General features: G+C 38.1%; 1 protein-coding gene across 2 annotated transcripts in view; it reads right to left on the reverse strand.

The window, feature by feature from the left end:
- The window catches only part of APOO (apolipoprotein O), a 33,864-nt gene extending 12,556 nt beyond the window's left edge, over positions 1–21,308 (reverse strand). The window contains exons 1-8 of one of the 2 annotated variants that reach the window (XM_050895562.1): positions 21,270–21,308; positions 18,912–18,975; positions 16,965–17,075; positions 14,483–14,602; positions 11,676–11,730; positions 10,520–10,615; positions 7,568–7,659; positions 1,258–1,365 (exon numbers count right to left, since the gene is read on the reverse strand). In XM_050895562.1, coding sequence (XP_050751519.1) covers positions 1,258–1,365; positions 7,568–7,659; positions 10,520–10,615; positions 11,676–11,730; positions 14,483–14,602; positions 16,965–17,075; positions 18,912–18,914 — 585 coding nt within the window. In that variant the 5' untranslated portion in view covers positions 18,915–18,975; positions 21,270–21,308. Of the gene's footprint in view, positions 1–1,257; positions 1,366–7,567; positions 7,660–10,519; positions 10,616–11,675; positions 11,731–14,482; positions 14,603–16,964; positions 17,076–18,911; positions 18,976–19,785; positions 19,802–21,269 lie in introns of those variants that run through there. The other variant, XM_050895554.1, reaches the window with a different exon arrangement.
- Positions 21,309–21,902: the final 594 nt, after the last annotated feature.

The following is a 21,902-nucleotide window of genomic DNA, read 5'->3' on the forward strand; positions in this document are numbered from 1 at the left end:
CAACTATGGAAGAGCACACTTGCTGAGATATTGAGATTTAACGTAACTAAAGGCACACATGCCTTAAAATGGTGGTATTGTATAAGCCTGGACCACGCGAGTGCTGTAAAAAAAGGCTTCCCTTCTCTGGTGAAGTATGCAAGGAAATCCTACTGTATCACTGATGCTCTGTAGAGGGATTAGGGAAAGCTGCTCCATTCTAAAACTGAAAATAAGCATGCAGGCATTCACTTAGTTGTATTAGCAATGTTAATTAAAAAATACTGTTTTAAAGAAACCTCAGTGCTTGCCAAACTCTGGGAAAAAAAAAGCCATTATGTTAGCGCTTGCTCTGTCATCAGATGCAGGCATCTCTAAAGCAAGACATCAGTCTGCTTTGCATAACACAGAACAGTAATGCCAGACCAAAAAAAAAAGTGACTTGTAGAACAGAAAATAAAGACGAATGTTATTCTAACTAAACAAAACAAAGCAAAAAAAAAAATCACGTATGTCAATGTTAGTCTGACCCCTCGTACACTGTCTAACAATTGGAAATCTAAAAAGCAGAAGCTTTCAGCAATGACTGCACTTGGTACCTCACCAGGATGCCCGGTTCAAAGCAGATTCAAAAGAAACTCAGTTTTTATTGGCAGTCTTCTGGATGAGAACCAATTAAACCAAAGTTACCTAAAATAGGGCTGTAAGTATTAAACCACACAGCTAATTATCTATTACTAAATCCCTAAGAACTGCATATCCCTATAAACTGCTGTTTTTATAACTAGATAGTAACGTTTAATAGAGCAGCATACAATGACATCATCATGCTAGAGCAAATATTCATGAACATTCAAAGGAAAAAACCAAACGGAATAAATTGGAAACAAGATTCTATTTTCAAAGAGGAGACATGTAAGGCGGGGGGGGGGGGGGGGGGGGGGGGGGGAGTTATTTCAGATTTTTAAGATGGAGCTTGTCAAATTAAATTACTTTTTAAAAAAAAAAAGTTTTTTTAAATAATCAAGACCATAAGAGCCTTGATCCCTAGCATTCCAATCACAATACTCCCAACTAAAGAAAACTTCCAAACAGCATTTCTGAAAGTTTAACTTGAAATAAGCTTAGTATTTTTCCACAGCTTAGAAAGACAGAATGAAATCTTTGTCTTCAGAAATAAAAGCTGAGTCAGAGTGGAAAAAAAACACTATTGTTCGTATATTCTTTGTCTGAAAATGCAGCGATAAATTCAGAAATCAAGTTCCTCAGACTTCTTACCTTATCACTTTTTTCCCCAGATTTCTTCTTCTTTGGATTATCCTTCCAAAGAGATTCTACAGCAATGTAGCCCTGAAGACTCCAGTCATACAGCTGTGTACCAGCAACCTTTGAAACAAAAGATATTAGAAAGCATGAACTTAATAATCTGGGAAATATTATTTTGCTTCTTGTTTAAGTGGAAGAAGTCTCAAAACACAAGATCTTTAACATCTTCCTGTTCAAGCTCAGGGTTTACAGCATTAATAAACATCTTGAAAAAAAAATGACACATGAGGAATAAGAAAAGCCAACTTGCTAAAAAACTGTTTGAAGACTACCTGAAAATATATCTGTATAAAAAGGGGTGGAATGATGCTGCACGGAAACAATTCTGGTTTTCTTAGCATTCAAGGTTCAACAGATTTAACATATGCAAATTATTTCTTAGTTTGACCATACTTATTTTAAAGACAAAAAAACCCCCAACAAACCCTACTTAGTTTGTCACTATTTTCAATTTTACATTTGCACTGCTTTGACAGAAGGGTAAGAGTACCCCTTTTTTCTTCTTGTTTGTTATTTAGAAGAAAGACCCAATTTGCTGACAGATGGCTGTAATGAATGACCAGCTGTCAACTCTCAAAACAGAAGACAGCTAGGAAGACGGTGTTTGCTGTATTACACCAACAGGTAATTTTATGACAGGAAAAATCCCTAAGTCTAATAAAAGAGTATCTCCTGCCCCTTACATGATAAGGAACTGTAATATTCATAGCATCCTTTAAAACTGAAGAGTGTTAGGTTTTTACAGCTCCAGGCTCAGGTCAGTACTCACTTTCATATCACTATCAGTTTTCTTACAAATAAAGAACAGCAAAAATGGACAATTTGCCCAACTAGACAGCTATTAAACTAAAAAAAAACTTACGAAGTCAAGGAATAAGAAGGTATCACCCTATCTTCTACAGCAGGCAAAGCTGGAAAACCAAAACTATGAGAGCAGGGCAAGCATAAATGATGTTTCTGAAACAGTCTTCTGATGTTTCTGAAAAAGTTTCTCAATTAATTTTTTAAGTTTCTTCCAGTCTCCAACAATTCGCTGCTCAGATTTCCTGAGCCAGAGGTGATTTCTATGTGTATAACAATGCCCAAGGAATTTCCCTCTTACGAACTTGTTGAACTTCCCCTTGAACCCCATGCAAATTTTTAGCATCCACAACATCCTGTGCCAAGGAGTTCCACTGTTGGGCACACATGGTGCAAAGAACCACTTCCCTTTGTTTGTCTGAACAAAATTAAGCACACCAGTTGCGTACCACAATGGTAAGGGACGTGCTTCTGGGCAGAGATCATATTACTACCTTACAGAAGAGGCTACTTAAGAATTAGAATTAAAAGAAAACAAACCCAAATCAGCAACTACATTTCCAAGTCACAACTGAATCCAAAACATAGGCTGTTTTAAATACAAAAAGCTTGCACATTTGTCACCACATCTGACAATTACAGTTGTACTTTGGTTTTAAACAAGTTGGTATGATGCACTAAGTTTTCTGTATATTTGAAGGTGATAAAGGTCATCAGAAAAAAGCACACTAACTGTTCCAGGGATGAATGTGTTAAATCTCCAAAATCCCTCAATTCAAACATTACAGGTATAGACAGTTATCTTCTTTTTCAGTATCAGGAGTGTTCATTCTCAAGTACTTCAACAAACTAGTTCTGAAAGTCAGAGGAGCCTATGGCTCATCTGGAAAGATAGTGTGATCAGTTGTGCAAGCAGTACAAACCTACCAGGACTGAAAAATAATCACAATGAACAAACAAACAGAGGGGGTTTTTGTCTGCAGTGTTACTGAGGACACAGCTATCAAGCTAAAATGAGAAACAACAACTATCCATAAGCCCTTTCTTGTTCCTGCTTAAAAATACTGCATTAAAATACTTAAAAACACTCTAAATCCCTAACAGTACAAACTTAAAAATATTATAGGAGTCATACGATCAAGTGAATTATGAATTGCACTAAACGAGAAACTGTTCATTCACGTCGCTGGAGTAAAGTAGCTACATCACAAGGTACAGCAACCCAGATAGTTTAGTCTGCCACAGTCAACCAATGTTTCAACACTGTACACACCTCCCAAGAGCTGGGACCCACGCACACCTTCACAGTTCGCATGGGTTGAAAAATACAGTTCCAGATAGACTGTAAGCTGCAAATTACACGGTCAACAGGAACATAGCCAAGCAATTTTTATAACCACTCAATGCATCCTCTCATGAACACAACACTAGAGTCATACATTAGGCTTGTGTTTTATACCTCTCCTTCTCATGGAGCAGTTGAAGAGGAAGCAGGTGGGTACTGCAGTTGCCACCACTATTCTTGGGAGTGGTAGTTCCAACCAGGAAAAGTAAAAGGAGTAATAATAATACAAACAGTTCATTCAATTGTTCAAAGTGTTCATTCAAACATTCATACAAAGAGTGCCTTTCAAAGAGGGACAAGTTTTTCCGTTCAGTCATCTGGAATTCTTAATTTCTGGAAGATAACCATTTCCAGCTTGTTTGTGTTAAATTACAACATGCTAAAATACCATCTCTGTTCAATGCAACACTGTAAGTAAGTTTGTATGCTAAAATTTGAACAAACAAGTTCAAAAGTCAGACTAGGCAGTTCTCAACAGGGACTCTGAAATGGTTTGAAAGTGACCCTGGGCCACAAACACCCGTACTAGGCACTACTGGGTAGCATCAGCAGTCTCTAAGGCCTAACGTGCATGTAAACAAGCTCCCATATTTTAATTCCACACAGGACCATAAGCATATAATATTGACTATACCGTATGTTATGTGTCAAGATTATCGAGCAGAATTATGGTTAGCAATTCTTTATCTACATTGCATGCTGAGAAACTAAACTGAGAATCTGCTGGCTTTTCTACATTTATATTGTTAACAAAGTAGTCATAGTGCAATTTCACAAGCGTTTCATTCTACAGTAAACATGGATCAAGTGACCCCAACTCCTTTGCAACTCACAGTTCCTGTAATTGTGTCATGCTCTCAGTTGTGCCAGTACAACTGGTTATGCCTTATGGACTGAACTGGGCAAGGGACGAGGTATAGGTTCAAAAGACATAGAAATAATTTAGTTTGTTGTCGAAGAAATAAACTTACATATTAGGAAGCTTTTCTTTCTTTCAAGAAGGTAAGCATAACACACACTACTTTAGGAAATTTGAGAAGTTCTAATAACAAGTAAAAAAATTAATTCTAATGATAAAAGAGACTGATTTAAGTAACTTCATAATGGAAAGTTTTTTCCAGATGGAAGATAAGCCACAGTAAATACAAAATATTTTGAGTGTATTATGATTAGCTGGAAACCAATACAGTTCCAAAACACTAGTTAAAGTTCCACCAGAACAAAGTAAACTTTAGTATTGTGCTGGTTTTGGCTGGGATGGAGTTAATTTTCTTCATAGTAGCTGGTATGAGGCTGTGTTTTGGATTTGTGCTGGAAACAGTGTTGATAGTACAGGGATGTTTTAGTTACTGCTGAGCAGTGCTTACACAGAGTCAAGGCCTTTTCTGCCTCTCACACCACCCCACCAGCGAGTAGGCTGGGGGTGCACGAGAAGTTGGGAGGGGACACAGCTGGGACAGCTGACCCCAACTGACCAAAGGGATATCCCATACCATATGACGTCATGCTCAGCATATCAAGCTGGGGAAAGAAGAAGGAGGTGGGGGACGTTCAGAGTGATGGCGTTTGTCTTCCCAAGTAACCGTTATGCGTGATGGAGCCCTGCTTTCCTGGAGATGACTGAACACCTGCCTGCCGATGGGAAGTGGTGAATGAATTCCTTGTTTTGCTTTGCTTGTGTGTGCAGCTTTTGCTTTCCCTATTACACTGTCTTTATCTCAACCCACGCGTTTTCTCACTTTTGCTCTTCTGACTCTCTTCCCCCATCCCCCCGGGGGGGGCGGGAGCGAGCGAGCGGCTGCGTGGCGCTCCGTTGCTGGCTGGGGTTAAACCACGACAAGTATTAAATTTGGTTCCCTTACCACATATACAGTCTGACCATTTGTTCAAAGTGATACAAATTAAAGTAATACTAGCAGTGAGGAAATAAATCCCTTACAAATTTGTGATTTATTAGAATGATTACTAAAGCAGGAAAAAAAAAAAATAATTAGTCTGTGCATTTCTTCCATCTCCAGTTAGATGAATAGTGTCTGAAAATTACCTATTACCAAGGATGAACTCTGTTGCTATAACTTCACTTAGCAACTCATACATTTTAATTAAAGAAAAAAGTTTTCTTCCAGACAAATGCATCAAGTGTTGTACCTCAACTGCAAATACATTTTGCTGTGTTTATTTCCAACTCTCCAATGGAAAGTCTTTAATAAAGGTGGGAAGGAAGAAAAAAAACACCCAAAACTTTTTTAGTCTTTTGAAGTATAGTCAAATCTGAAAGTTTACCAGATGAAGGGAACTATACGACTGTAAATGAAAAAGCAGTGATGAAGTACTCAAATGTGGAAGAAAAATAAAAAGAACATAATATAAAGAATAAATAAAAAAATTAAAATTTATGTTCCAGAATATTTCCTATACTGTTCTATTAACTTGGCAAGTGAGCTTTGTACTGCAGGCATCCCTTTCTAGGCTTAGAGAAATTTTTTGAAGGGCCTATGAAACATTTCAAAATAGAGAGGAAAGTGCTTCCAATTTCAGACTAAAGCATAAAAATTATGGATAGTAAGATCTGATATGCTTAAAACTTTGCTTCTTTAAGAAAAGAAAAGGGTGAGAGAGATTAGAGGAACCAAAACAGTATGTAGGATATCACTCTCTCCACAGAAGTTTCCGAAGTCATACGTCTGGTGTCCTGACCAAGTCAACAAAGCCAAATCTATTCCAATCAAGTTTCAGGCTCATGGTCTCATATCAGATTTTTCGTTACAGTCAAACTAAGAACTGTGAACTAATCAAAGGGTAATCATGCACTTCAAAGTTTTTGTAAAATAAACAGGGTATTGTGAAGCTGTTAGTAGCAAATCCATAGTTAAGACTGAACTGAGCTTCTTTAAAAACAATACCATCAGTTTGAACACCGTTCAATCACTTCCCACTTCACTGTTCAGAAGGCCACTAGAATTTTAATACACAGTTTCCAACAGAAATGTCTAAGCTTCTTAAATTTTGATTTTTTTTTTTCCTGCCACTTGCATAATTTCCACTCCCTGAGAATAAGTCAACAGAACTATCTGTATTTAGAGCATCTGAATCCTGGAAGCACTAAAAAAAGATTCCATCAAAGATCAGGGTATCACCATGCTGGCAGAGTTCAAACACAGTGTTTTTGACTCTCCCTAAATCAAGGACCTTTCAGTTTTCAAAGAACATCATATGTGCTTGAGAATATCACATTTTAATCCTGACATCTCAGTGTTATTCACAAGTCACCAATAACTGGATAGCCAATTTACCAACGCATGAAATATAAAGAATTTTTGACACATTAAAATATGTGCACTGTGAGTGGTTAAAAACTGGATTTGAAAAAGAACGTGGTGGAGAACTGAGGAATCTGCCAGTACAATTAAGTGTGGACAGCAAGGCGCATGAACTGATATCAGTAGGGGCTGTAAGCAATTGTCTGGTCTCTTCAGTTCTTTCTCTCACAGGAAACCCACTTAAGAAACACGTTAACTTACAGTTGCTTCTGTGCCTGAAAAAACAAATGCATAAACAGGAAAGGCATCCAATAAGCAGCAGAATTCTTACCCCATTCCAGAATGTGCATGCTATCTTTCTTAAAACTCTATCCAACAAAAAGCAGAAAACTTCAATAACAATATTTATCTCAAAATGTTGTTCCCATGATTTCTCTATAGAATCTCTCTTTATCTCCCCCCCCCCCCCCCCCCTTTCTTTCAAACCCTGTTTTCATTTGCTCTCAAGATATTTCAGGCTTCCTCAGTATTGTAAGCAAACATACAAACTGTACTTACTAAGCATATTTACATTAATTTATAATTACTTGAGGTTAGAGATTCAGAAAGGAAATTATGTTCCTCAAACTGAAGACACTACTGCAGATGTTAGGAAAAAAAAAAGTCACTAAAAAAACCCAGAACGTCTGGCCATCTTTCAGCCTGGACTGCATGTTCTTTGACAAAAGAACTATCATTTTGTTAAGTGCCAAGCACATCGACATGGCTTTTAAAAATGGATTACCAGTTAATTTGAAGGTAGGAGGCAATAATCAAAGTAAATGACACTTCTCCAAAGAAAGGTATCATCACTGACCTTTGCAATAGCAACCGCTTGCTGAGGGTAATACATGGAGGCACCAATACCCATGAGACCTGCAGGATACACTAACTTCTTTATTTTTGAGCCTGTTTCATAACAAAAAAACCAAAAAATCCCAAAACATTGTTAGAGTATATGTTAACCAAGACAGCTGAATGGCCCTAACCTTTTATTTACAATCAAAACAAGTTTATTAAATACAGTTTAGCATATTTTCTGTTCAGTCCTACTGGTTTCTTAAGAAACATGATTACTCTGATCAGTAATTATTCTTTTAATCATTTTAAGAGAATATTTTTATTAACATCTTTCCATAGTGAAAATTACCTTACAATTATATTTACTGTAGTAATACATAACTTATTTCAGTACTGAATAATGAAGTAAAAGCCACAGTTAAGAGATATTTAAGAGAATTATACCAATACTCTTTTCTAAACTAAAAGGAGAAACTCAGGCAAAGAAAGGTTAGGATAGCATTCTTTTGATACATCAACCAGAACAAGAGACGTTCCAATACAAACTTTATAAGTTACCTTGACTCACAAATATTGATTTTTCCACAACTGCTCTTAAGAATAAATTTTCTTGATTCACTATAACAATTTGCAAAGCATTTGAAAGTACTTTTAAACTGAAGCACTTACAATTTGCTATATGCCTATTGCTCAGTCCCCAACTAAATTTTGAACATTTTAATCAATTGGAACTCTCTATTCAATTACACGTCTAAAATAACTTAACTGCCTGAAAAGCTCATCCTCTTATCACAGCTGGCCACAGGTTGTGTATCCTGGCTGGCCAGTGACAATATGCATCACTGAATCAGTTACAGGGCATGTTGCAGTTTATCCAGTCAGAAAGGAATATAGAAGGGAGCAGGTAAAGGAGAAAAGCAAGCAGTACAGGAGAAAAAAAGGTCATAGAACAGATGTACAGGAGTCAGGATGCAGTAGTTCTGCTCCTCATAGAACAGTCTGTTCTATATGTGAAGCCACACGTGCTTCTAATAAAGGAATAATGAATTTTGAAGAGGAAATGCATATTGGAAGCGTTTAGTGCTCATGATGAGATCAGAAACTTAGCAGTAAACAAGAGACGTTCATAAAGTGATGTTGCTAGTCTTGTGAAGAGGGAACTTGGTACGAATTAGCTATAAGAAAGCACAGAAAAGGCAAGCTTCATTGCATCTTTACAACCAGAAAAGTTATACTTTTGTTGTAATTTCTGGGGATGGGGAAATCTTCCTTAGTGATAGCTTACCAGTGTGCCTACAATATCACTTTAGGAATAAATGTAATAGTTGAGGATATTAATGCCTTCCAGCAGGCTGCTACCTGCTGGAGACACCCATTAGAGGGAAGTTTAGGAATACTCCTGTATCCATTCCAGTACTACTCAACAAGGTTAGAACAAATTATCTTCAACGGCATTTTAAACCAAGCTGGATGGCTGCACAATGTTCACATGATTACACTCTGAATATCGCACTTTCTACTTAGTGGGCAGCTGTATCTTCAAGTGTTATGGTTAGACCTGGAAGATTTTATCTGTGCCTTCCAAGAGGGCAATTTTTCCAGTGAGACCAAAGAGGGGAAGAGATAAAAAAAGAGGACATTTGGTTCTAATGCTACATTTGATGCTACATTTCTGTAGCATCAAAATTAAGGGGCACTTCCTTCTACAGTTTGAATACTTTCTGGAAACAACAGTCAGTATTGTAAACTATAATCAGACAAAAAGTTTTAAAATTATGGCTCCCATCCTAAAAGATTCACAAATCAGACATTTGTATTATGAGGGATTTTTATTTTTATTAAACTTAGGACCCTCTAATCTTTCAGATCCAGCCCCAAGACTGCACTTCCCTCCCCCCCCCCCCCCCATTTTGCTACAGTTGTAAAAGCTGGAAGCTGATCTCATTCATAATCACATAACTCAAGAAGCAGGAATTTGAAGAGAAAAAACTTCAAATGGGTAAAGTTGGAGACCCTGATTTTCATTAAAAAAAAAAACTGCTAGGAAAAAAAAAAAGTACTGCTTTCAACATCTTCACTGGAAAATTAAATATTTTGAGGAGTGCATCTATTCACAGAATGCTTTCCATTTCTACATACATACACATGTTCAACATACTGTCGAACACTCCCAGTTTGCTCGACACGTACAGGCCCCACAAAGGTGTATTTTTATCCAAAGCAAGTCCTCACTAGTATTTAAATTCTAGAACTTTACAGTTCCATTACCTACAAGTTTTCTTCTTCTGTTACTTTGTTTCACTGTATTAAGAATATCTCAATACAATCACAAAATATTTTTTCACAATTAACATTTCTTAAAATAACATTTATTTCCATGAAAGCATAAACGTATTCGTTTCTTCAACTAACGTGATGAAACTAACTGTATCACTTTTCTATAGCACAAAATGTGCATGTATTGGTAGTATACCCAGAGTTCACAAGTATTTTTGCTGAATATCACCATCTGCAGCAGCTTTGTACCTGGACACACAATACTTCGAAGGAACTTGAATATACAACTAATTGTACATGTATAATAGCTCAGGAACCTCTGTATTTTACCATAATTTATTCCTCTGTAGTTTTCTACAGTGACCTATGTGATCAAGAACTTAAGTAATTAAAAAGATTTTTAGGCTAAAAAAAAAAAATAATCCTTTCCTACTTTTGCTATAAGAAGCTAGAACTGGAAAAGATCAAAGACTTGATTCCAGCAACAAATACAGTATTCATAACAATAATTGATAGTTATTACACACCTTTTACATGAAGTTTCTTTATAATTGGAGGAACATTGTAGAAACATGCTTGTACAGTTAAGTCAGATCTCATGTGTCACAATTAAAAATTAGTATCCAAAAAACCACAAATAAATTATTTATCCCAAATCATAACATAAGCAGTTCAAAAGGTTCCCACTTACCTCTAGCAAGAAACAATCCAACAATTCCAGCAAAACCTATCACACCAAGCCTTGGATAAAACCCAGCAGGGGGGTTTTGGAGAAATTCACAGCCCTCTGAAAGCAAGTCAAAACAAAGTGCTTTAATGTAATGTGAAAGTGTTTTTGTCGTAAGGAATCATCAATACGTGCTGGCAATTGTTACAAAACATAAAGAGTTATCAAAACACATTTAACTATCATGCACATTTTAGATTTGCTGGCATAAAATTCAAAGCCTTTGAGATCTTCTCTAGTGACACATGAATGAAACTGAACATCGTATTGTATTTACCAATTTTCATAGAAGCTTTTGCCTTTGCTCCTGGGCCATCTGTTTTGTTTTGCTCTTTTGCATCTCGATTATATCTTTTCAAATTAGTGATAAAAACCTTTGCAAAATGGATTCTTACATTTACATGTTAACAAGAATTAGTTTCAGTAAAACATTGTACAAAAAACAAATCACAGAACAAAGGAAAGACACAGCATAAACAAAGCTCACTCCAAGATGGGAGTCCAATGAGGGAATGGAAAACTATGATAAATCTTCCATACAAAGGAGTTCAAAAGACTGAGACTCTTAATTTTAAGGAAAAGAGGTGCAGTATCCGAAATGAGCTCTAGATAGCATCCATGCTCAGTCCTGATTAAGCCTAAGTATGAAAGGATGCTTCCAAAACCAAAAATAAATACAAATTATTTTGGATTAATTCAAAATTCTTAGGAGATCCAAGGAAGTAAACCAAAATGAAAAGGCTAAACATTACAAACAAAAGATCTAAAACTTGCGACAAGTAATAAACATTGCAGGAAGTTTCGGTTACCAGGCTGGGTCAAGCAAATACTACCAACTGGGAATAAACTGTGAGGCTTTTTTTCCTTCTTTTCCTGCATAACTGTCATTTTTAATGACATTGGTCGACATAGATGCAGGTCTCGCATTTTAATTGTTTAGAAATGTAGTGTCATAATGACCTACAAAGGAAATTTAAACAGATATACAATGCAAATAAAGTAGTCTTAAATACATTAGAAATTATATATATAATGATGCTCAATGGAATTCTCTTTTAACAGAAGATATAGTACAGTCCTGCATTTTAAATTGCTAGTTAAGAAAACTAAACTGATTTACCTCTACCATGCTCAACAGCTTTTTCTAATTTGGGCATAGCTTTGGCATAAAGATCCTAAAAAAAAAAAAGAAAAGAAAACAACAGTAAATAGATACCAAGTAAGTAAAATATTAACGACAGATTGTAACTGACCTGATGAAGAAAAGAAAAGCAAAGCAAAGCAAAGAAAAGAAAAAAAAAAGAAAAAAGAAAAAAAAGAAAAAAAAGTGCTGGGTCCCTAAAATAACTTCTTTTTATTCCCACTTCCACCCTTCACTTACAGGGCTATGCTTCCTCAACATTACATTTGGCATAATGTACAGCTTTTTCTCAAAGTAGTCTTTGGACACAGATGAAATATAATACCTCAAAACAGAGAAGTCAACTTCAATATTTCATTGAGCTCCTGATCAGGTAGCTGAAACTCAGGATTATCTCAGGTTTCTCAGTGTATGCAGGTATCGCAAAAATACTTGAATTGATGCAAAGAAAGGAAGTACAACACGGTAATAAACTCCTTCCTAGCACTTCACAGGGGTACGACTCATTCTGCAAGGTGATAAATTCCACTTTCCAAGAGACTATCTTAGGCTAACAAAACTGCATTTTTGAATTGACTTGGGAAATGAGTTGTCCATACAATGTCCGAAGTAAATCATCAAAGAGCACTGCATTAACCCCACAAACTAGTTCTAGATTTTTTTTCTCAGACTGAAAATATGCAGGAAGTAAAAGAATTCACACTGCCTTTTATCAAAGTAGGAAAAAAAAATCTCAATAAAAGCAACCCTACTAATTGTTATTATGCTAATAATCCTTTGGAGAGACAGTGTAAGGCTGTCTATAAATTAGGGAACAAATTCATAAACATGTATGCCCAAAGCTAAAGCAGAAAATGGTCTCGCAATACCACTTGACCTGTATCTGTGCAGAAGTGAAAGCATTTGTTTAGGATACTGCATGGGAGATAATATCTTTACAACTTTCATTTCCTCACTGGCAAGAGTGTCCCAAAAAAAAAAAAAAACACTTGTCATGGAAAAAAAAGTGTTAGCATGTGACACACAACATAACTCTAAATGGCTGTTGGTCTTATTAAAAGCCAATGAAAAAAGAACATGCTCTAAAGACCCCAGAGACTAAGTTTGATCTTCTGTCACAGCTCACACGTAACTGGCTCATTTCTACATGTGTTTTGAATTGACCTTCCACTACAGTTAAGCAAGCAATTTTGAAAAAGTAAAATGGATATACAAACATAACCAATTTTATTCTCATTATCCTGGGTTATGTTTTTAATTTAAAGACAACTGAGACACACCTAAAATGTTATTTTCTTCAACACAGCAGGAGGTGGGAGTGGTGTAAAACCAAAACTATCTCTGACTACAGTTAAGCAAGAAAGATGACCCCAAACCCATAAAGTTTATATGCCCACTTCATAAAATGAGTCAGTAAACCACTGCCAGGAAATGGCTTGTTGTGTGTGAGCAGAAGAGCACATCTTATGTAAATGATCACCACGCAGACGAAAAATAAAGCAAATAGGAAGACAAGAGGCCAGTGAGACATAAAGCACTGTTCAAGGCTTACCTGCAGTAAGTCCAACTGGGCAACTAACCTCGTCTCAAATTTCATTCCCGGTTACGGTTACCGCAGGCAACCAAACAGAACCCATGTGTGCAGAAGGTCAGAGCTCTAACTATACTGTGGAAAATCCCCCTTCTCCTTCAAAACTGAAGTCAGTACTCCTGCTGGTGGCACTTTAGAAACACTTCACTAGACTGAGTAACCCTGAGTATTTCTGAAAAAATGTTTCGGTACTGTTAAAGGTTAGTACCACAACACAGAACTTACAGGCAGAAAGGACACCCTGATCTGAACAGCTTGGCTTTCTACGGAGAACTGGAAAATCAGCTTGCAACTTAAGAAGAGGATTCACAACAGCCAGAGTGCAAAGCAGACAATCACCTAAAGTTGCCGAGAGGCAACCAGACGACAAGGATGCCCTTGCTTCAAAAGTAAGCCTCAACATTTGCTGGGTCAGGAAAGGGCAAAAAAGCCATCATATGACTCCGCAATCTAATATCAATAATATAGGCCTTGATTACAAAGATCTTGGTTTTCCTCTATGCTCCAAAGACTATTTTTGTATTTAATGACTGTTTAGTATAAACATGCTACCTAATAAAATATATAAGAAAGTTTTGGGGTAAGGTCTGGGGGCCAGGTTTGCCACTACTAGTGGCCTGGGATCTTCTCTCTTCCAGACAGCCGCGTTCCTTCCCTCAACATTCCAGTTCAGCAAATACTGATCTATTTTCTGCAAAGCTGTGTTTTGTCACAGTTGCAGTGAGGACAACTCGGTATTGCTGCTCCAAAACACACTGCTTGATAATTTAAGGCCTTCTCCTTGAGCATGGAAAACACAAATTTAATCACTCTCCTGTCTTCCTCAGTCACAGGACAGTACCAAATCCAGATATCCCTAGACATCTTTAAGCTTAAAGTTTATTTCAGATAACAATTCTAAGCTTTAGTTAATTTTCTTTTAATTCTTTTGGAGGGGTACAAAATGCGAAAAAGCAGGGGTTTAGTTCAGCAAATTAGTAGAAAGACAGCAACTGGTTTTATGTGAGGAGGGGGTAAACATTATGACCCGAATTGTGGAAAATTTTTAGTAATGCAGCATTTTGGAAAAGATGCTTGTTCAGCTATCAGCTTTTACTTTGCTGCTATCTATTAATTCTGTCTCTAAAAAAAAAAAACAAACCAGCTCAACCCTTATCACTGAACCACTACCAGATGTGATATAAAACCATTATACCTGACACCAGGCTGTATATGGCTCCATAACATGCCGTAAACGTGAAACCCCCTCTTCCAATTGGGTCTGTGGATTCTCCACATATTTAGTCTCACGAGCTGGAGAGGAGTAGAGTGACAGCTGTGAATATTAGCAAACAAGAGGTTAAAAACAAAGGTATAATTGTGTAAGTAGGTCTTCAGGGCATGAACAGTCTAACCAGAGAATACCTAACACAGTGCTTACTGCATAAACAATGCATAATAAAAATTCAGGCACAGCTGTGAGACAACCATTATGAGCAAAGTTTAATTATATACTATGAAGAAGATGACTTCTAATTGCTATGCAATTCATCCATAGCTGCTATACGATCCAAGTCACAGGTTATAAATTAATATTAAACTAGTTTAATAAGAACACAAAACATAATTGTGAAAAATGTTTCTGGTCTTAATCAGCACTTCTGGTTCCCAGTTAACATACTAAATGTACTAGAACTCTGAAATCACAATCGATCATTTTCTATATTTGCACAAGCCATCATTAAAGAGTCTAAGTAGCTTCTAACAAAGGTTACATCCGATACAAATTTGTGTGTTTGTTACTGAGCAGGAAAATGGTACAACATCCCAATGTTGCAGTCATTAGCCACATCAGCAACTGACGGCATTAATAGCACCACGGGGCTGAGCAAATAGGAACTGTAACATCCACCTGAAGAGCAATGGGCATCTTCAAAGGGTATTTAGGGTTTAGCATCACAACGTATTTATTACAATTACCTAAACATATTTAAAATTGTATTCCATTAAAAAAAAAACCCAAACCAAAGTCTATACTCTTGAAGATGAACAGCAAAGTTTAGATCAAAACAAAACCTGTTAGAATTCCTAGCAGTTTATATACTATGCTGATGTTTAGTATAAAGAGCTTATATTTCATACCACATTTATACCACATTTAGTAGTTTATTATAAACTGATGTTTACATGTATTGTTGCATCAAAGTGTAACTAGCCCTCTTTTCTAGGTAAATCAGAAAACAACTGTAGCTCTATCATAACAAAAAAAGCTGCTAACCATAACAAAACATATAATGACATAGAGTTTATCAAATAATTTGATAACTCATGCAGCTGGATTTCCCATAATCCTTTGAAAGACAAGCATTTTAAGTCTCATTTCCCTAGCAAATCCGGTCATCTCTGGCAATCAGAGTCACAATCAGTTTAACTGTGACCCTGTTGGACAACCCAACAGCCATGTCTGGCACAAGGACAGAACTCTCAGAGATAAGGAAACTCCCATACATTTTATGAAACTAGACACTTGACAGAGTAGAGATCCAAACTAACACACTCTGTGAATGGTAAGAAAGGCAGCCAGAACTCCACGGCTTGCACATTCTGCTTTGCTGAAGCTGATGGGCAAGCCAATTATTCAGCACATATGTAACTTCAAACTGGTGCCTCATTACTGACTCATGCCAGTGGTGGTGCAGGGCACGCGATGGCCCAAGCTAAGGTTACTTCACTGGGGTGAAGCCAGGAGACTGCTTCAACTATTGATCCCCTCATATTATGCAAGTGAACTGCCCATGCAGACACATCCAAAAGACCTAAATATACACAAAAATAAGTTTCATTTAGTTTCACTGCTCATGTAACAACACTTTAGCTTGGGTTGAAGTACTTAAAAGTTTTAAACAAGTACAAACTGTCATGGATATAAAGCTGTATTTAGTTATGAACTGCCTTTTTTTTTTTATGTTGGAGACTGTTAAAAGCCTATGCAACAATGCTGGTGAGTCTACAGTTTGACAGGTGTTTTAAAGCTCTACTTGTGATATAGCCAAGACATTTGTAGCATCTTAGAGAAACAATAAAGTAACAGGTTTTTATTTTCACTACTTATTGTATTTGTTGTTGCTTAGGTCTGAATGCTGTAAAGAAAGGAAAACTGATAAAATTATGTAGGCTACTGTATCAGATTCAAAGCATTGCCAGACAAGAATTTTGCCTGTAAAAAGAGAATATTTTTAGAAATAAAAACTTTTGATTTGCTGTTTTACTGGAGAACATAGATTAAATTTTATTAGAATTTGCCAACAGTACTTGTAATAAAAAATACGTGGTGTTACCTGGATAACAAGCAAAGAAAATATTCCTGTGGATTTGAAATATGACCACAAGTAAATCTACAAACATGAAAAGGTAATTTCTGAACGAAGAACAGAAGGCTTTAATGTAGGTAAAAGATACTACACACAAGCAAGCCTGACGGTGTCAAGCAGAGGGCATCAAATGCAACCCTCGGGTAAAAGAAGCAAAACCATATTGACATGTCTATTACTGAAAATCGAGAAGCAAGTTTAAAGGCAAGAATACAAAAGGTGAAGAGATGTACCTAAATGCTTTCACACATCAAAATATAATGTCTTTCAGAATTCTACAGATATTCCATATAGATAGAAGAGCACTAGGGCTCTAACCATACTTACCTCCTCAATTTTCAGCAACTCCTTTTTGGAAGTCTCCTTCTCTGAAGAAGCAGCATAAACCTGGATAGAGAGGAAGCCCAGGCTAACAGGGGTGGCCCCCAGCCGAATTACCTAGAAACATTATAGGAAGACATGTAAATCATTAAGTTCAAACAAAATGGCAACATGTTTGAACACATCCATGTAGACAATGTTTATGTCCCCATATATGGGAATAAGTGATACATGAAGATGCTTAGAAGTTAGGAGAAAGGGGAGTCAGTGGTACACAATCTAATGCTCTCAGGCACTCAAATGATAACACCTAAATTATTCAGATGGTATTTGGAAAAGCCTAAGGCTAAAGGAGACAGTAGATATAAATGCTAATCTCATCAGTTTTCATCTCACAAAAAGATCTTCTGTTTTCTCTCACTTGAAACATAATTTTCATTAACTTTCTCAGTATAGATACTAACAACATATTATTCATATTTTAAACAACTTTGTCAATGTCCATAACACCTCCATTTTTCCATAGTTAGTACCGAGAAGTTCAGCGTTTTATTTCTAGTTATTGTCCGCATCTAGATTTAGGAAAAAAAATAAGACCTACAGTTGAAAGTATCAGAACATAATCACTGCTTTTAAGAATTTTAGGAATGTCTCCTACTTTTCTGTGAGAAACATGAAGTACAGTGCATCGTGACAGATACTTCACTGTTTTTGAAAACTTCAGATTCAATCCAGTCACCCAACACAACCACCGTAAGGTGGATATAATTCTTCCTATATTCAGGACCTACACTAAATTGTATTTAACAGGAGAGACTGCTTTAACTTAAAAACCAGAAGATAAAAATCTTAGCTGTGTAGCGCATCAAGAACGCACAGAAAGCATTTTCCAACAAACGCACATCCTTATTAACAGCAACGTTTAACTCAAGAAATGGCAGTTCAAATGGGAAACCTTTCAATGTCTCATAGCCACGTTACTGCTCAGATAAACATGTGCAGAGTTACAACAGCCTGTGTTTTGTTGTATCAGGTTACAGCGTAAGTGGATCTGACAGCCTGCGGCCACCAAACTGGAGAGCTCTGGCTCTGCTCGCGGCATCGGTTCCCAGAAGTCCTGCTGCTCACCTTGCCCTAGCTTTGGTGGCCGGATGCTTCCACCGCGAGGCAATTCACCTCGCCCATTTGCCAAAAGACTAATCCTGAAAAAGAAGCGGAGAGCTTTGTGCGGGCTTAGTAAGTTGAACCCATCCACGAAACAGCCTGAGAAGCACCAGAGGAACTGTGTGGCCAGGGAAGAGGGGATGAAAAAGGAGCAGGCAGCAAGCCCTCTTCCTTTTCAGAAATTGTAAGGGTACATTACATTGACCTAGCTGCTTGTGAAACTGAAGCCTTGGTCAAACCAATACACCCTTCATGCTGTTATGATGATAACTGACCTAGTCACAGGACAATTACTCTGAAACTTCGTTTCTGTCCGTTGCAGAATTGTTAGAAAATAGGTTTAAAATTATCCAGACTACGTGCTTGTTGTATACAGATCAGCATTTGTAGCTTAAATTTCTTCTACTGCTTTGCAGATGGAATATTTATTAAATATAACCAAGAGACTCCTCAAACTCAAAATTAGACCATATAGTTGCCAAACTTCCTGAAAATGTTCATTTACATGTAGAGAAACAGCACACAAGAACTAGGTCATAGGATTGCTTTTCAGAAAGACATAAGGGATCTGATGGATCAAAAGGTATGGAAAAACTTGCTTAAAATGGAAGTTTTTCCGAATTTGAATTTATGGACTCATTATTACAGCTCTATAATGAAACACCACAATGACTGGATCAGCTGTTTCACAGCCAAGGAAAGACATGAATAATCTTTAATAGCGTTTGCTTAAACAAAGACTTTTCACATACTTTCATTAGCCAAGATAAAAACATGAATGCCACTAACCATTAATAGCTGTAGAATCTATTTCCTCAATCTTTCCTTTTTTCACTGCAAAACTGTTCTGTCACTGAAAAGGCAAAAATCTAAATGCATTTTCATTCTGAAAAATATTTTCAAACAGTGTAAATGGTGCTAAATGTCACCAGCAGAAACAGTAAAACCAAATGCTTTAAATATTTGAGATTTTTATATAAAGACACAAACAGTGGAGCATAAGAATGGAAGCACCTTGGTTTCACAAACAGATATCAGTGATCACAGAACTACTCAGACCAAAAACATCAAGTGTTCATATTATCAAAATACTGAAGTGCAGACATTTTCCAAAGGTTTCATTTTTACATTTAAACAAAATGAAATTAACCACAAAGTGCAAAATGAATCTCTCCTTAAACACGCTGTTCAAGCTATACTGCAATGGTCCTCTACATCAGCTAAGTTTATGGGACAGATAAAACTGGTACTAAAGTACTGTATATACACACACACTAAAAGGTTTATTCAGTAGTATGAAAGATTAACAGTTCTACTTTTTGTCTCCAAAATTCACTTTAGGATCTCATCTCTTAATTCCTTATTAACCACGTGTTAACATTTTGATTGAGCTGTGCCTTTCAGTCTGCCTGTCTTACAGCTATTCAGTTGATACCAAAAAAGTAGAGCTGACATCTTTTTCTCTAGGCAATGCTCTGCATCTGCTTTAAGTAAAAAAAGATACTAAGTTTATTCCTTTCTCTAGCTGAAGAATTCAACTTTATCTGTAAACACCATATCACTCATAAGAAAATTCTATCTGAAAGTTGGAGGGAAAAAGACTATCATATTTCACCTTCTATTGTCTTGCTTTACTGTCTTTCTCAAAGTTCTTAATTCTTACCTAAAAAATGCCTCTGGGAAGAATAAATCCCATATTAGTTCTCAATACAAACAGGGGAACAAAGAGCTAAAGATTAACTAGAACTTTTGTCTTTTTTTCCTCTTGTCTGTGGTTTCTCAGTTCACTTGTTACTGTTATTGTCACCCTGTCAAAACTGGGGAAAGAACAAAAGGACAAAAAATCCTTAATCATATTTTTGTGAAGGCTGATATTTGTTCTAATGTATGAAGCTGCTTTGGTTTTCTCTTCTTTTTCCATTCTTCCTCCCATCTCTCAACCCCAACTGAAAAAACAAAAACTCAAACCCCAAACTTTTGAACACTCCTGTTCCCTGAAGCACAGATGTGAAGAACAAGAAGCCACCTTCCCCTTTTGCTCTTAGGGGCAAAAAATTAGGTTGGCCTGAAGCACTGAAATCTGCCTAACCTCAATGGCTGTATAAAAGTAGTAATATTATGCATAGTACCTAAACCCACAGGTTCACACATAACCCCTTTAATGACAATTCAGTATCACTTATGGAATTCTCAACGATTCTGAGATAAAAATCCTTACACAAGAATTCCAGCAATTGTCCCAATATTACACTACAAAAAAAAAAGTTGCGACAAGAGTACAGCAAGCACAGGCTGCTCAGCGTATCAGTATATCCATTGATATATTATCAATATTTGACGAACAAAACAGGGACATAAAAGAATGAATTTCAAGAATCAAATGTCACCAGTTTTTAAAAAAACTCCTGCTTCTCGAGTAGTCATGACAACAATTTGATTGAAACATCTAACTGGCTTTCAGCCTGCAGGGATCTGGGGCTCTTCTTATTAGAGGCAAAGGAGACCTTTGAGACAATTACCTGACTTAAGCCCAGATCATGCACGTTCACTCCTTTTCACAGATTTCACTGTCAACCTAAATGCAATAAAGGGAGACTTTCGAGACAAGGACTTTCACAACTGTGTGAATCCAAACTCTGCAGTAACACTAACTCACAGCTCCATGCTGCTGTATCCAAGAAGTAATTTTGAATAACAAATGTGGCGTTCATATGTTTCTTTTTGTGCAACACGGATAGGGCACGCAATGGTGGAATATTAAAGAGAGAGATTATGCAGCTGCAACAAGCGTAAAACTAACAGTTTGTGAGCCTTATAGACAAGACACCGTGGGTACAGCTGCCACCAGATAATACGGATTTTAGAACAGTTTTAGCCGGAACATGAAAAAATCATTCGCTGGTAACAACGCCAGGCTCTTCGCTACCGCGGCTCGTCAACCGAGTAACAAAAGCCTGCTTTAAAACGGGAAGCGGGAGAAGCGGGGGCCCTCCCGGGCCGGAACACCCGCCTGCAGGCCGCCTCAGCGCGGGGCCCCCTCGGCCGCGCTCCCGGGCCGCCCCCTGCCGGCCTCGCCCCGCCGCGGCACCGGACACGGGCACCCCTGAAGCGACGGCCCGGCGGCACCGCAGCCACCCTGCCGCCTACCCGAGACCCGGCGCGTCCCGCTGCAAGGCCCCGGGCCGGGGCGGCGGCGAGGCCTGAAGGGAGGGGCCGCCGCCTGCCTCCACCCGCTCCCTCGGGGCGGGGACGGGCGGCGGGGAGTCCTGTCAACGGAGCGGGGCTGCGGAAGGGACGGGCGGGAAACAGCAACAGCCACGAGCGGGGACAACCGTCTACCTCACCTTGAACATGGCGGCGCCGAGCGGGCGGTAAGCACCGGCCGCGTCGCTGAGCTGTGACGTCAAAAAGACCAACCCGCCGGGCAGGCGGGACCGCTTCGAATCAGACCCCCGCGGTCGGCGCGGCCCCGCCCACCGGCGTCGCGGTAACCTGGCAACGCCGAGGAGGCGGGGCTTTTCCCCGTGTGGTCCCGCCCACCACTCTCCTGCTGCCGCCGCGCGGCGGCGGCGGCGGCGGCGGCGGCCAGGGATGAAGGGAGCGAAGAGGGGAGAAAAAGGAGGAGGAGGAGGAGGGGATACAAGCAGAAGGGGCAACAGACGTGTACGGTCAGATTCAGGGAAAGGAGGCACGATGGCTTGTTCAGGCTAGGCGAGGACATGGTTTCTACGGACGGTAATATTAAAGGCAACACAAGCACGTGTTCATACGTAAGGGGAA

This window comes from Gymnogyps californianus, chromosome 1 (assembly GCF_018139145.2).
Source record: "Gymnogyps californianus isolate 813 chromosome 1, ASM1813914v2, whole genome shotgun sequence".
Lineage (NCBI taxonomy): Eukaryota > Metazoa > Chordata > Aves > Accipitriformes > Cathartidae > Gymnogyps > Gymnogyps californianus.